This window comes from Bombina bombina, chromosome 2 (assembly GCF_027579735.1).
Source record: "Bombina bombina isolate aBomBom1 chromosome 2, aBomBom1.pri, whole genome shotgun sequence".
Classification (NCBI taxonomy): domain Eukaryota; kingdom Metazoa; phylum Chordata; class Amphibia; order Anura; family Bombinatoridae; genus Bombina; species Bombina bombina.
In genome coordinates this window covers 296666876-296683483 of record NC_069500.1, presented here as the reverse complement: position 1 = coordinate 296683483, position 16608 = coordinate 296666876, and the positions used below count along the sequence as shown (strand labels likewise).

Genomic DNA, 16608 nt, shown 5'->3' with positions numbered 1-16608 from the left:
TTCTCTTGGCTGTTCCAATCAGCCAATAGAATGCAAGCTCAATCCTATTGGCTGATTGGATCAGCCAATAGGATTGAAGTTTAATCCTATTGGCTGATTGCATCAGCCAATAGGATTTTTTCAACCTTAATTCCGATTGGCTGATAGAATTCTATCAGCCAATCAGAATCTAAGGGACGCCATCTTGGATGACGTCATTTAAAGGAACCTTCATTCAGCAAGAAGACGTCGATTGAAGAAGATGCTCCGCGCCGGATGTCTTGAAGATGGAGCCGCACCCCGTCGGAAGGATGAAGATAGAAGATGCCGTCTGGGTGAAGACTTCTGCCCATCTGGAGGACCACTTCTGCCGGCTTTGTTGAGGACATCTTGCCGCTTGGATGAAGACTTCTCCTGGTAAGTGGATCTTCGGGGGTTAGTGTTAGGATTTTTTAAGGGTGTATTGGGTGGATTTTATTTTTAGGTTAGGGCTTTGGGCCGCATTAGATCTAAATGCCCTTTTAAGGGTAATGCCCATCCAAATGCCCTTTTCAGGGCAATGAGGAGCTTAGGTTTTTTTAGTTAGGGTTTTATTTGGGGGGTTGGTTGTGTGGGTGGTGGGTTTTACTGTTGGGGGGGTTGTTTGTATTTTTTTTTACAGGTAAAAGAGCTGATTTCTTTGGGGCAATGTCCCGCAAAAGGCTAATGGTAGTTTAGTTTAGGTTTTTTTTTTATTTTGGGTGGGCTTTTTTTTATTTGATAGGGCTATTAGATTAGGTGTAATTAGTTTAAAGATCTTGTAATTTGTTTTTTATTTACTGTAATTTAGTGTTTTTTTTGTAATTTAGCTTATTGTTTTGAATTTAGTTAATTATATTTAATTTAGGGAATTTATTTAATTATAGTGTAGTGTTAGGTGTTATTGTAACTTAGGTTAGGTTTTATTTTACAGGTCAATTTGTATTTATTTTATCTAGGTAGTTAGTAAATAGTTAATAACTATTTAGTAACTATTCTACCTAGTTAAAATAAATACAAACTTGCCTGTAAAATAAAAATAAAACCTAAGATAGATACAATGTAACTATTAGTTATATTGTAGCTAGCTTAGGGTTTATTTTACAGGTAAGTATTTAGTTTTAAATAGGATTTATTTAGTTATTAATAGTAAGTTTTATTTAGATTTATTTTAATTATTTTAAGTTAGGGGGTGTTAAGGTTAGGGTTAGACTTAGGATTAGGGGTTAATAAATTTAGTATAGTGGTGGCGACGTTGGGGGCAGCAGATTAGGGGTTAATAAATGTAGGTTGGTGGCGGCGATGTTAGGGACGGCAGATTAGGGGTTAATATGTTTATTATAGTGGCAGTGACGGGGGCAGCAGATTAGGGGTTGATAACATTATGTAGGTGTCGGCAATGTTGTTGGCAGCAGATTAGGGGTTATTAAATATAATGTAGGGTTCGGCGATGTTGGAGGCAGCAGATTAGGGGTTCATAAGTATAATGTAGGTGGCGGCGATGTCGGGGGCGGCAGATTAGGGGTTAATAAGTGTAAGATTAGGGGTGTTTAGACTTGGGGTTCATGTTAGGGTGTTAGGTGTAAACATAAAATGTGTTTCCCCATAGGAATCAATGGGGCTGCGTTACTGAGCTTTACGCTGCTTTTTTGCAGGTGTTAGACTTTTTCTCAGCCGGCTCTCCCCATTGATGTGTATGGGGGAATTGTGCACGAGCAACTCACCGCTGACTTAAGCAGCACTGGTATTGGAGTGCGGTATGGAGCACAATTTTGCTCTACGCTCACTTCTTGTCTAATAACGCCGGGTTTGTAAAAACCTGTAATACCAGCACTGTAGGTAAATGAGCGGTGACAATAAAGTGCAAGTTAGTACCACACAGCTCATAACGCAAAACTCGTAATCTGGCCGTTTGTGTTTACCACCTCAGATGGAAGTTTATTCCATGAATCCACCACCCTTTCTGTAAAAAAATGCTTCCTCAAATTTCTCCTGAATCTGCTACCCTCTAACTTTAGATTGTGACCCCTTGTTTTGGCATTTATTTTTTTGTGGAAAATGCTTTCAGCTTCTACTTTATTAAGTCCCTTCATGTATTTGAAAGTTTCTATCATGTCACCTCTTTCCCTTCTATCCACTAAACTATACATATTTAGATCATAGAGTCTTTCTTTGCACGTTTTATATTTTAGACCATGTACCATTTTAGTAGCCCTCTTTTGGACAGCTTCTAGTTTATTTAAATCTAACCTTGCTATTTCTGCTACTAATACCTCTCCCAATGCAACCAAGTATTTGACTGGCCTTACTGGCAGCACTACTGCATTGTGTACCAAATTTTAAATCCTCTGAAATAATAAGTCCCAAGTCCCTTTCTTCTTTAGTTACAGTCAGTAATTTATTATTGAGACTATAATTTGCCTTTGGGTTTTTAGATCCTATATGCATAATTTTGCTGGTCCCATTTATTTGACCAGTCCTCTAGTTTTTTAATATCACTGTTCCTACAATTATTGCCTACTACACCTTTCTCTCTTTACTTGGTATCAATCTAAAGTCACACGGCTAGATTTAGAGTTCTGCGGCCAAAGGGGTGCGTTAGCTACGCGTGCTTTTTCCCCCCTGCACCTTTTAAATACCGCTGGTATTTAGAGTTCACAGAAGGGCTGCGTTAGGCTCCAAAAAAGGGAGCGTAGAGCATATTTACCGCCACTGCAACTCTAAATACCAGCGTTGCTTACGGACGCGGCTAGCTTCAAAAACGTGCTCGTGCACGATTCCCCCATAGAAAACAATGGGGCTGTTTGAGCTGAAAAAAAACCTAACACCTGCAAAAAAGCAGCATTCAGCTCCTAACGCAGCCCCATTGTTTCCTATGGGGAAACACTTCCTAAGTCTGCACCAAACACCCTAACATGTACCCCGAGTCTAAACACCTCTAACCTTACACTTATTAACCCCTAATCTGCCGCCCCCGCTATCGCTGACCCCTGCATATTATTATTAACCCCTAATCTGCCGCTCCGTACACCGCCGCAACCTACGTTTTCCCTATGTACCCCTAATCTGCTGCCCCTAACACCGCCGACCCCTATATTATATTTATTAACCCCTAATCTGCCACCCCCAACGTCACCTCCACCTACCTACAATAATTAACCCCTAATCTGCCGACCGGATCTCACCGCTACTCTAATAAATGTATTAACCCCTAAAGCTAAGTCTTACCCTAACACTAACACCCCCCTAAGTTAAATATAATTTAAATCTAACGAAATAAATTAACTCTTATTAAATAAATTATTCCTATTTAAAGCTAAATACTTACCTGTAAAATAAACCCTAATATAGCTACAATATAAATTATAATAATTATATTGTAGCTATTTTAGGATTAATATTTATTTTACAGGCAACTTTGTATTTATTTTAACCAGGTACAATAGCTATTAAATAGTTAATAACTATTTAATAGTTACCTAGTTAAAATAATTACAAAATTACCTGTAAAATAAATCCTAACCTAAGTTACAATTAAACCTAACACTACACTATCAATAAATAAATTAAATAAAATACCTACAATTATCTACAATTAAACCTAACACTACACTATCAATAAATTAATTAAATACAATATCTACAAATAAATACAATGAAATAAACTAACTAAAGTACAAAAAATAAAAAAGAACTAAGTTACAAAAAATAAAAAAATATTTACAAACATTAGAAAAATATTACAACAATGTTAAACTAATTACACCTACTCTAAGCCCCCTAATAAAATAACAAAGACCCCCAAAATAAAAAAATCCCCTACCCTATTCAAAAATTAAAATAGAAAAGCTCTTTTACCTTACCAGCCCTGAAAAGGGCCCTTTGCGGGGCATGCCCCAAAGAATTCAGCTCTTTTGCCTGTAAAAAAAAACATACAATACCCCCCCCCTAACATTACAACCCACCACCCACATACCCCTAATCTAACCCAAACCCCCCTTAAATAAACCTAACACTAAGCCCCTGAAGATCTTCCTACCTTATCTTCACCACGCCGGGTTCACCGATCGATCCAGAAGAGCCTCCGATGTCTTGATCCAAGCCCAAGCGGGGGGCTGAAGATGTCCATGATCCGGCTGAAGTCTTCATCCAAGCGGGAGCTGAAGAGGTCCATGATCTGACTGAAGTCTTCTATCAAGCGGCATCTTCAATCATCTTTCTTCCGGATCCATGTAATTCATCCCGCCGACGCGGAACATCCATCTTCACCGACGACTTCCCGACGAATGATGGTTCCTTTAAGGGACGTCATCCAAGATGGCGTCCCTCGAATTCCGATTGGCTGATAGGATTCTATCAGCCAATCGGAATTAAGGTAGGAAAATTCTGATTGGCTGATGGAATCAGCCAATCAGAATCAAGTTCAATCCGATTGGCTGATCCGATCAGCCAATCAGATTGAGCTCGCATTCTATTGGCTGTTCCGATCAGCCAATAGAATGCAAGCTCAATCTGATTGGCTGAGTTTTTTATTTTGGGGGTCTTTGTTATTTTATTAGGGGGCTTAGAGTAGGTGTAATTAGTTTAAAATTGTAATATTTTTCTAATGTTTGTAAATATTTATTTATTTTTTGTAACAGTTGTTTTTTATTTTTGTACTTTAGTTAGTTTATTTAATTGTATTTATTTGTAGGTATTGTATTTAATTAATTTATTGATAGTGTAGTGTTAGGTTTAATTGTAGATAATTGTAGGTATTTTATTTAATTAATTAATTTATTGATAGTGTAGTGTTTGGTTTAATTGTAACTTAGGTTAGGATTTATTCTACAGGTAATTTTGTAATTATTTTAACTAGGTAGCTATTAAATAGTTATTAACTATTTAATAGCTATTGTACCTGGTTAAAATAAATACAAAGTTGCCTGTAAAATAAATATTAATCCTAAAATAGCTACAATATAATTATAATTTATATTGTAGCTATATTAGGGTTTATTTTACAGGTAAGTATTTAGCTTTAAATAGGAATAATTTATTTAATAAGAGTTAATTTATTTCGTTAGATAAAAATTATATTTAACTTAGGGGGGGTGTTAGGGTTAGGGTTAGAATTAGCTTTAGGGATTAAAAAATGTATTAGAGTAGCGGTGAGCTCCGGTCTGCAGATTAGGGGTTAATGCTTGAAGTTAGGTGTTGGCGATGTTAGGGAGGGCAGATTAGGGGTTAATACTATTTATTATAGGGTTATTGAGGCGGGAGTGAGGCGGATTAGGGGTTAATACATTTATTATAGTAGCGGTGCGGTCTGGTCGGCAGATTAGGGGTTAATAAGTGTAGGTAGGTGGCGGCGACATTGGGGGCGGCAGATTAGGGGTTAATAAATATTATGTAGGTGTCGGCGGTATTAGGGGCAGCATATTAGGGGTACATAGGGATAACGTAGGTGGCGGCGGTGTACGGAGCAGCAGATTAGGGGTTAAAAATTTTTAATAGAGTGGCGGCGATGTGGGGGGCTCGGTTTAGGGGTACATAGGTAGTTTATGGGTGTTAGTGTACTTTAGAGCACAGTAGTTAAGAGCTTTATAAACCGGCGTTAGCCCAGAAAGCTCTTAACTACTGACTTTTTTCTGTGGCTGGAGTTTTGTCGTTAGATTTCTAACGCTCCCTTCAGCCACGACTCTAAATACCGGCGTTAGAAAGATCCCATTGAAAAGATAGGATACGCAATTGACGTAAGGGGATCTGCGGTATGGAAAAGTTGCGGCTGGAAAGTGAGCGTTAGACCCTTTCCTGACTGACTCTAAATACCAGCGGTAGCCCAAAACCAGCGTTAGGAGCCTCTAACGCTGGTTTTCACGGCTACCACCAAACTCTAATTCTAGCTGACATTATGGGCTCCCTTCCAACTAATGCATCACGTGGCATTCTAAGAGTTTTCTAGTTCATACATATTACAAAATGTTTGAAATGATTTTCAAATGCATTTAACCCACAAAAACACCAGCTAATTATTGGCTGGGGACAATATAAAATCAGTATTACAATCAGAAAATGCTTTTTCATCAGTTTGCAAAGGATTTGTGAATTTTTCAAAGGCTATATTTTTCCTGTTTAACAACACTTTGTTACACATAATATTTATATGTTAATAAATATTTTCAGTTTTCCACATTGCAATGCTATCCCATTACAGTTAGCGTATATTTTGCAACATTTTGGACCATGAATATGGAAGAGGGAGTGAGCCTATGGAAGCTGGGAATGTATAGTTTTACATCCCATGGAAGGCATTGGTCAATTTGTCAGTCGGACTCATAGAGAAGCAAGGCAACTTGGGTGAGTGATCTGTTTCAGCATTTCTATTAAAGTAGGGACATGCTGGAGGGATGAACGATCTGCAGGATATGGCTCCTACAATTGTGAGTATACTATAAGATGCAGGGCACATTTTACCTCAGTTAACATATGAGTTATTATGTTATCCTATTCTGACTAGTTATACGCTATAGGGTCTTTATTATTTTATCCTATTCTGACTAGTTACACGCTATTGGGTCTTTATTATTTTATCCTATTCTGACTAGTTACTCGCTATTGGGTCTTTATTATTTTATCCTATTCTGACTAGTTACTCGCTATTGGGTCTTTTAATAGAGATAATTATCACAAACGGATCACAAAGCAAATAATATATCCAAAAGCAAAAGATAGTGATGTGGAATAAATAAAAAGAAGAACATGTAATACTGTTCTGCATTTGCTTTACTTAAGTTTAAATTCATTCTGCATTTTGATGGATTACAAAGTTTTGCTAAACCTTTTGGATACCAACAGGCTACAATGTGTCGCATACCAATGTGTTGCAGTGCTAACTGGAAGGCAAGGGGTTAAGAGAAACAAACAGCTATTGTATGAGCTTGGTGCTGAAAGCTGTGCAGCCTGATTCTTGTCCTAGTATTTTAAATGTTTCTGTAATAAACACCATACTTGTTGCAGTGACTTGTTTTGTTACATGTACATTTTTTATAAAGTTGGAATCTAGTTTACTTAATTAAATGAAGATGTTTAATTAGAAAATGCAGTGGATGTTGCCTCCGTGAAGCACAATAGCATAACTAGATGGGGAAAAGAAAAGCTCTCTACTTAATGGGATACTAAACCCACATTTTTTCTTTTATGATTCAGATAGAGCATGCAATTTTAAAAGGACAGTTAAGTCCAAAAAAAACTTTCATGATTTAAATAGGGAATGTAATTGTAAACAACTTTCCAATTTACTTTTATCACCAATTTTGCTTTGTTCTTTTGGTGTTCTTAGTTGAAAGCTAAACCTAGGAGGTTCATATGCTAATTTCTTAGACCTTGAAGACTGCCTCTAGTCTGAAAGCATTTTGACCACTAGAGGGCATTAGTTCATGTGTTTCATATAGATAACATTGAGCTCATGCACGTGAAGTTACCCAGAAGTGAGAACTGATTGGCTAAAATGCAAGTCTGTCAAAAGAACTAAAATAATGGGGCAGTTTGCAGTGGCATAGATACAAGGTAATCACAGAGGTAAAAAGTGTATTTCTATATAAGTGTTAATTATGCAAAACTGGGGAATGGGTAATAAAAGGATTATCTTTCTTTTTAAACAATACAAATTCTGGTGTTGACTGTCCCTTTAAGCAACTTTCTAGTTTACTCCTATTATCATTTTTTCTTTGTTCTCTTGCTATCTTTATTTAAAAAGCAGGAATGTAAATCTTAGGAGCTGGCCCATTTTTGGTTCAGAACCTGTTTTATGCTTGCTTATTGGTTTGCTAAATGTAGCCACCAATAAGCAAGTGTTATCCAGGGTGCTGAACCTAAAATGGGCCGGCTCCTAAGCTTTACATTCCTGCTTTTTTTTAACTAATGATAGCAAGAGAACGAAGAAAAAATTATAATAGGAGTAAAATAGAAAGTTGCTTAAAATTGCTGCTCTATCTGAATAATGAGATAAAAAATGGGTTTAGTGTCCCTTTAAGGTTTTATTAAATAATGAATTCATATTTCTGACTTTGTGCTTACCTCCTGTGTACACCTGTTGTGTATCACTACCCAGATGCAATGCATTAGCAGGAGATGAGCTAGTCAAGCGGTTTATACAATCTTCACCAATTACCGCCTGGATCCCGCTCAGAAATAGTATGAAGTGTGCTGATTATGTCATTTTATTACATTAGTGTTCATTAGTTTATGAAACACCTTTCGTTTCCTTTCTTGTTGAAGATAGAGCAAACCATTTTTAACAACTTTCCATTATACTTCTATGATCAAATTTGCTTTGTTCTCTGGGTATCCCTTGTTAAAGGAGCAACAATGCACCACAGTGAGCTAGCTGAACACATCAAGTGAGTCAATGACAAGAGGCAAATAGGTGAAGGCACCAATCAGCAGAAAGCTCCTTAGTAGTGCATTGCTTCTCCTGTGAAAACCTAGGTATTGATTTTCATTAAAGGATACACAGCAAATTAGTTACTAAAAGTTGTGTAAAATTGCATGTTCAATCTGAATTATGAAAGTTTAATTTTGACTATGCTGTCCCTTTAAAACAAGCAAACACATCTTTATATTATTCTCAAGCTCATATCAGCTTTATATAATCATCTTGAGATAATTTGCTCCCATTTTAAAAATAATACATTTAAAAAAATTACTTTTATTAAGAAAAGTATGGAAAATTACTATCTTGCCAATCTGAAAGTTATGTTTGAGTGCCTTAAGCAATATACACAGTGTATATATATATATATATATATATATATATATATATATATATATATATATGAGAATCCAAGAAAGGGCACTGATAGGACTTGACAATAGAACAAAATCTTTATTTCATATATTCCTAGAACAGTGTGTCAGTCGCTTGTGTCAGCGTTTCACAGCGCCATTGCGTGACAGTGTATCTGATACCCTGTCACGCAATGGCGCTGTGAAAGGCTGAGTTGTTGCTGTAATCGATAACGATTGTCTTGAAAAAGGCTAGATACATAGCCGAAACGTCGACTGACACACTGTTCTATGATGAATATATGAAATAAAGATTTTGTTCTATTGTCAAGTCCTGTGAGTGCCCTTTCTTTTATTCTCTTGTACATATAGTTTGAGGTGTCACCTAGGCACTGGATGAGCTACGGCTAAGTGAGTGAGTGCATGGAAAGTGCATCAATATATATATATATATATATATATATATATATGTGTGTGATTACTTAAAGGGACACTGAACCCAAATTTTTCTTTCGTGATTCAGATAGAGCATGCAATTTTAAGCAACTTTCTAATTTAGTCCTATTTTCAATTTTTCTTCGTTCTCTTGCTATCTTTATTTGAAAAGAAGGCATCTAAGCTTTTTTTTTTGTTTAGAACTCTGGACAGCACTTTTTTATTGGTGGATGAATTTATCCACCAATCAGCAAGAACAACCCAGGTTGTTCACCAAAAATGGGCCGGCATCTAAACTTACATTCTTGCATTTCAAATAAAGATGCCAAGAGAATAAAGAAAATTTGATAATAGGAGTAAATTAGAACGTTGCTGAAAATTTCATGCTCTATCTGAATCACAAAATAAAAAAAAATTGGGTTCAGTGTCCCTTTAAGGCACTCAAACAAGGTTGTGTTTATCAGATTTGGACGCCAATGTTGAAAAAGTGTCACATTTTCAAAATGTTGATTTGTGAGTACCTGCATTGTATGTTTGTGTAGCTAAATAGTCTAAATGAAATAAAAAAAAAAACAGTTTTAGCTGAATACATATTTTTACAGCATATTGTGTTTTCTGATGTGTATAATACAACAAACAAAATACATTAGCACATCCTTTAAATATTTATGAAGTTCATCCATGTTTTTCCTAAAATCCTGACAATGGCTCCTGGTTTTTAGCTATGTCATGGGGTCACTAAGCATTGTGGGAAATTTGCATAAAGGAAAGTGACAGATTTACTCTGATACAGATGCATAGTGAGCTGCAAACGCACCATTACTGTAAACATCACCTAAAATCAAATAATGTGAAGCTTAGACAAGGCAGTTTGATCACTGGGAAGTGACTTTCCCACACATGACAGGAAATTTAGTTTCCATTCACATCATCTGCTAAATGACTTTTGCTCAAGAGAGACTTAAATTGATGCCAAGATGTACTATGCAGCAAGCTGGATATATGAAGCGGACTTCCCTTTTCATATAAAACTAAGCATCACAGCCAAATCTGCCTCTCTAGAGCTGTCAGCAAGAAATTGCAAAGGATCAATGTTTTTAATTGGAATAGGCAGGTCAGTTTGGTTCTATAAATGAGACAGTAAAGTTTTTCTTTCATGATTCATATAGAGCATGCAATTTTAAACAACCAATTTACTTCTGTTATCTGATTTGCTCCTTTTCTCTTGTTATTCTTTGATGAAAAGCATACGTAGGCCGGCTCAGGAGCAGCAATGCACTACTGGGAGCTAGCTGCTGATTGGTGGCTGCACACATATATGCCTCTTGTCATTTGCTCATTTAATGTGCTCAGCTAGCTCCCAGTATTGCACTGTTGTTCTTTCAATAAAGATTACCAAGAGAATGAAGTAAAAATTGATAATAGTAAAGTGAAACATTTTGTGTTTCATGCCCCATTAAGGGATCAAGGGATTTTTCTAGGCTAAATACCAGCATAATATATATCCTTATAGATGCATTAATGTTTAGCCTTTTAAATGCAGAATTGTAATCTGGAATGGGGCACTTTTCCTTTACACTCTTCTACCATGACCTTAATAGGACCACATGCGCAGTGAACATGTTTTGAACTATAAACAGATTGTTGTATCAATTGACTGCTTCATCTTAGACTGGGGCTTAGAGCAAGAAAAGTGCACTGCATTTAAAGGGAGAGTCTACTCTAAAATTGTTATTGTTTAAAAAGATAGATAACACCTCTACTACCCATTCCCAATTGACATATTAATATACTTTATAATGATTAAACTTCTACATTTCTGCCTGTTTTTAAGCCACTACAGACCCCCCCTCTTATCACATGCTTTTTTATTAGCTTTTCACAACAGGAGACTGCTAGTTCATTTGGGCCATATCAATAACATTGTGCTCTCTTCTGTGGAGTTGTGCTGGATCCAGCATTAATTGGCTAAAATGCAAGCCTGTAAATAGCCCTGAGATAAGGGGGCAGGCAGTCTGCAGATGCTTAGATACAAGGTAATCACAGAGGTAAAAAGTATCTTAATATAACCATGTTGGTTAGCAAAACACTGGGGAATGGGTAATAAAGGGGATATCTATCTTTTTAAACAATAAAACATTTGGAGCAGACTATCCCTTTAAGACTAAAATTCTGCATTAAAAGGTAAGTTTTAAATACACTATTGTGATTGGCTAACTGCTTACCCATGCAGATAGTAGCACTAGTTTTGCAACCCCAGGATAAAGTAAATTTTAGAATATGTGCACTTGTTTTTGCAGTAACAATCAGAACTAAAATGTGTCGTTTGGGGACTTCTGGTAAACAAATAAACAAGGAGCCTGCAACTCACAAGAGTTCTCTGACATACATCAATAGTATATATTATGCTGGGTTTTAATTGCCTGAGAAATATATATATATATATATATATATATATATATATATATATATATATATATATATATATATGTGTGTGTGTTTATGTCCCTTTAAATCACACATATAGAAAAGCAGCATGCAAAAAGAAAATGAAGAAAAAATGAGAATCCCATCAATCATTACCAACACATACCATGCATGATTAGGGAGCAGATCTTCAAGCAGTGAATTAGAGGAAAGATTATCACAGCAGGTGCATGATTCCTGGGGAATTGCAATACAAAATCAGTACATGCAACATGCCACGAGCATAAACGTTCCACTTTAAATGCAAGCAAAGGGTTAAACAAAAAATGAACCATTTATGGAAATATAATGTGCAAGAAAACAGTAAAACAGACCAAGTGTTCAATTGCTTTGATTTAACCAGGGAATTACTGACAAACCCAAATCATCTGCTGCTTTCTTTAACACCACTTCCTGAGCTCTAGTTTTAATATTTTGTGGTAAGAATATATTCTTTAAAACAGATCAAGTATTGAATTGCTTTGCAAGTTATGTTACACTGTTTAACCATGCAAGTATTGACAAACCTGAATCATCTGTTAATTATTTTTTTTTTAAATACAGCTTTCTGAGCTTTATTTTGTCAAATGAAATACTCTTTTTTTCTTAGTAATAACTAGCTTTCAACTTTTTCAGTCTCATTGACAAATACATCAGAATACTGTAATCAGGTATCATTTAAAAAGGAATTTTTCCTATATTCACTAAGGTTTTGAAGAGGTTGGTGAGTTGTTTTTCCATTGAAAGTAATGGGTTGGCTCATATTTTGAATGTTACATATCTTTTGGAATTTAAAGGGACAGTAAATACCTTAAGATTCCTGTACAAAATGTTTAGTTATGCAAAACATTGAAACAATCTTGCAATATACTTTCAGTATTTATTGTGAACCCTTTTCATGCAAATTAGCTCTGAAAATTGTTGATTTTCTAAATTCAGAACTTTAAATGCATCAAGCTTATTTCTCAAGGTTAACCCTGCTACATATAATATTCCTAACTGGCTTTAACTGATAACAACGACAAAACAATGCATATTGTTACTGTAATTAGCCTTGTTGTCCAAATAAGGCAAAGGATGGGTGGAGATTGGTTATTGAAAAACAATTGCAGTAAACAAGCTATTACTTTAAAAAAATAATAGACTTGGCCAATATGTTATTCTATAGCAACACTTACAGAAATATCTTGTAGCTAAAAGGTGTTTACTGTCCATTTACGAATGTGGAACCTGTGTGGTTAGAATCTTTCTTTTTGTAAGGACTGCCAAGGGACATTAAACACCTCAACATATTAATATTAATTAATATAAATTGTTTAATTGCATGTAGTAAAACATCTTTGCAATATACTTTAATTATTTATTTTGTTCTCCTTTACTGTAATTCTGAATATTGTGGGCTTTCCAGTTCATGCTAAGCATGGAAGTTCAGACACAGCTATATTACACACAGTCATTAGTTGCACAATCTAATAAGCCATTTATAACCATTCCTAACTGGCCTCAGCAGAAAAGGTAACCTAGGTTACAATATGGCTGCGCCCACCGCTTTATGATCATTAACTTTACCCATATTTTTTTAATACTCAAATAACTAATACAATTTTTAAAAAGACGTGCAAATTATTCTCAGGCTAATCTTTGCTCTGAATACATAGTTCAAGCAATGATTTATTTAGTGTTTAATGTTCCTTTAAATGTCACATGAGTGTAGAAGCTCACAGGTGTCTCTAATACATACATACATACAGTTGTCTAATGCAGCTGTCTAATTTTGTTTTGATGCATATTGCACATTTTCTGTTAATCCAATAAAGCTAATTTCACTACTGAAATATTACTGTGTCCTTCAGTTATTTGATAGATCAAAATGGAATTGCTGATCCAAACACCCAATTATTTATAAATGAAAATCATGGAAATTGTCAGGGGTGCCTAAACTGTTGCATACGACTGTATCTAAGATAACAGCAATATGCCACCATAAATTCAAATTTTTAAATGAAATGAACTTTACTGAATATTAGGAACACACTGCTTAGAACATGCCTATAAATAAAACTTCAATGGTTCATTAAATCTTCACCACTCCGTTTTGTAGCATATTTTTGCTCTCTTTTATATTTAAGGTGAAGCTTCTTAGTTTTATTATTATTTAAAAAAAATAAATAAATAAATAAGGAAATGTAGGGTGTATTACATACGCTCAAAATACAGAATGAAATGATCGAACTAGAACAGCTGATAAATAATATGGTATCTAGATTTCTGTGATTCACCGTACTTAGGGGCGTATTTATCAAGCTCCGCTGCTCCATATAACCTGTCCGCCTGCTCTGAGGCCACGGACAGAAATCAACCCGATCGAATACAATCGAGTTGACTGATACCCCCCTTGCAGGGGGCGGCAATGCACCAGCAGTTCACAAGAATTGCTGGTGCAATGATAAATGCTGAGAGAGTATGCTGTCGGCGTTTATCGATGTGCAGCGGACATGAGCCGCTATATCGGCTCAATTATAAATAGGCCCCTTAGACTCTTGAGGCTTGAAGGCCACTTCCTGAAACATATTTGATGATATAATGGCATTTGCAATAGTAGCTCATTTTTTGAGAAAAATTCAAGTACAGAGATTATAGGATGTGTGCAATTTCAAACCTTAAAGGGATATGAAACCCCAAAAATGTATTTTGTGATTCAGACAGAGCATACAATTTAAAAAAAAGTTTCCAATTTACTTCTATTATCAAAATGACTTTGTTCCCATGGTATTGTTTGTTGAATAGATACCTAGGTAGGTGTCTGGAGCACTACATAGCAGGAAATAGCGCTCTTGCAAAGATATTAAGAGACAGATGAAAATGTAATATTAGAAGTAAATTATAAAGTTGTTTAAAACTGCATGCTCTTTAAAGAGACATAAAAACCCACATTTTTTTCTTTCATGTTCCAGATAGAACAGCGGTCTCAAAATACCGGCCCTGTGGCCATATGTGGCCCTCAGGATAGTTTAATCTGGCCCTTCCTTGTTTATTAGGTAAATTATTAACTTGGCCCCATCTCATTGTTATAGGGTTCTAAGAGGTACACTGTGTCTGTCTATTGTAGACTACAGCTCCTACCATGCACTATTACTTGGGTAAATGTCACTAGTATATCCAGTTCCAGAGCACTCTAAATACAATGAGCATGATACTCCTGAGATAGAGAATATCATTTTAAAAAAAGTTTCCAATTAACTTCTATCATCAGATTTGCTTTGTTCTTATGTTATTCTTTGTTGAAGAGATACCTAGGTAGGTAGCGTGCACGTCTGAAGCACTACATGACAGAAAATAGTGCTGCCATCTAGTGCTCTTGCTATTGTTGCAAAACCGCTGCAATATAGTGCTGCAGACACGTGCACACCCCTGACCTTCCTACTTTTTGACAAAGGATAAAAAAGAAAATGTAGAAAAATTTATAATAGAAGTAAATTGGAAAGTTTTTTTTTTTTTAAATTGTATGTTCTATCCGAAAGGAAAAAGTTGGGTTCTATGTCCCTTTAAGGTGCAACGCAACATGTCAGTGATAACAATAACTTGTGTAGTCAATGAAAAATATATTATCAATAAAATATTCAAATACTGTACAGTATAATATTTTATTGTACGTATATAGTCAACCAGTCAAGCACTGTGATCTGTTTGTCTATACAGTTTCTAACAAACAATAATACTGTTTCCAGTCTAGTATTCCTGATGACACCATTGTTACTTCAGTAGATACATATTGCTAAATACATTTTTATTTTAAAATAATAACAATTACACATTAAGTTAACCCTTCAAATGCTGTTTCTCACTTACTGTTTTATGCTTTCCTTTTGTTATACTTGCAAGATTTGACTTGGAGTCAGCTGACTTTCTTCCTAATGAAGTAAAGGACAAAGAGGAAGATGGCTTGGCTAAATTTGTAGTCTGACAGTTATTGTTGTTGTTCTGGTTTCCACTAAAAGATTCCATGATTGATCGAAATGTTCCAAAAGGTCTTTTTTGATGGTCCCCTGCTTCACTACTTGAAGACACTTTATGAACAGCTTTGCCATCTTTGTCCTTTTCTTCATTCTGTTCAATCTCAATCTGTTCCACCTGAACCACAGGCTCCTCAAAAGTCACTCGAAGTTTCAGATTTTGTGAAGTCCTGCGTTTTGAAGAAGGTGACTTGAGGGCACTTTTTGGGCTGGTTGTCTTTTGTGTGGAGGTACTGTTTGCTGAAATACTAGAGGCCTCGGTTGATCCTAAACATTGAGGTAAGCTTCCCGTTTGGTAATGGGGTTCATTATCTGGGTCACTGCTTTCAGACGTTGGGGATGGACTATGACCATCCACTGATTTTGATGACTTTAAGCCAAAAGGAAACCGACGGGCATTGTTTGACTGAGTATGCTTTTTTATCATTAGCTGAAGATTTTCTGAGTTTTCAATATTTTCTACTATTGGCTGTGGCCTTGGTTTTTCAACCCTTCTGATTGGTGTACTCTTTTGATCCTCTGAATTATTTGAATCTGTATCAGACTCACTTAGAGATCTTTGCATTAGTTGTCTTAAACGTGCCAATTTAAATTCTCTCTTTTCTAGTGGATTTCTTTTCACATTTTGAGCTGTTTGGCCATCTTGAAATTCCAGTGACAATTTTTCATTAATAGACACATTCTCAGCAATGTCTTTACCTAGTAACTGGCGCAAAATTTTATCAGATTCATCATCTAGTGCTCGACAGCGCAGGCGGCTAGGAATTGTTGCACTAAGTGCCTGGTAATTTTCCTGAATTCCATTCAGTTTACTTTTTTGTGAAGAAAAATCTTCAGTTTCAAGTGTCTTCCACTGAGGATTGCCAGAACCAGGGGATGAGGGTGAGCTGTAAAGAAAAAAATAAAATAATTTAATTGTGACATTTTTACA

The 16608-nt window shown here is 35.7% G+C and overlaps 1 protein-coding gene across 7 annotated transcripts in view; it reads right to left on the bottom strand.

The window, feature by feature from the left end:
• The window catches only part of SNCAIP (synuclein alpha interacting protein), a 462588-nt gene that overhangs the window by 45537 nt on the left and 400443 nt on the right, over positions 1-16608 (bottom strand). For 6 of the 7 annotated variants that reach the window (XM_053701602.1, XM_053701601.1, XM_053701600.1 and 3 more), the window contains one exon: positions 15514-16564. In XM_053701602.1, the coding sequence (XP_053557577.1) occupies positions 15514-16564 (1051 nt within the window). Of the gene's footprint in view, positions 1-11791; positions 11863-15513; positions 16565-16608 lie in introns of all 7 variants that reach the window. The other variant, XM_053701605.1, reaches the window with a different exon arrangement.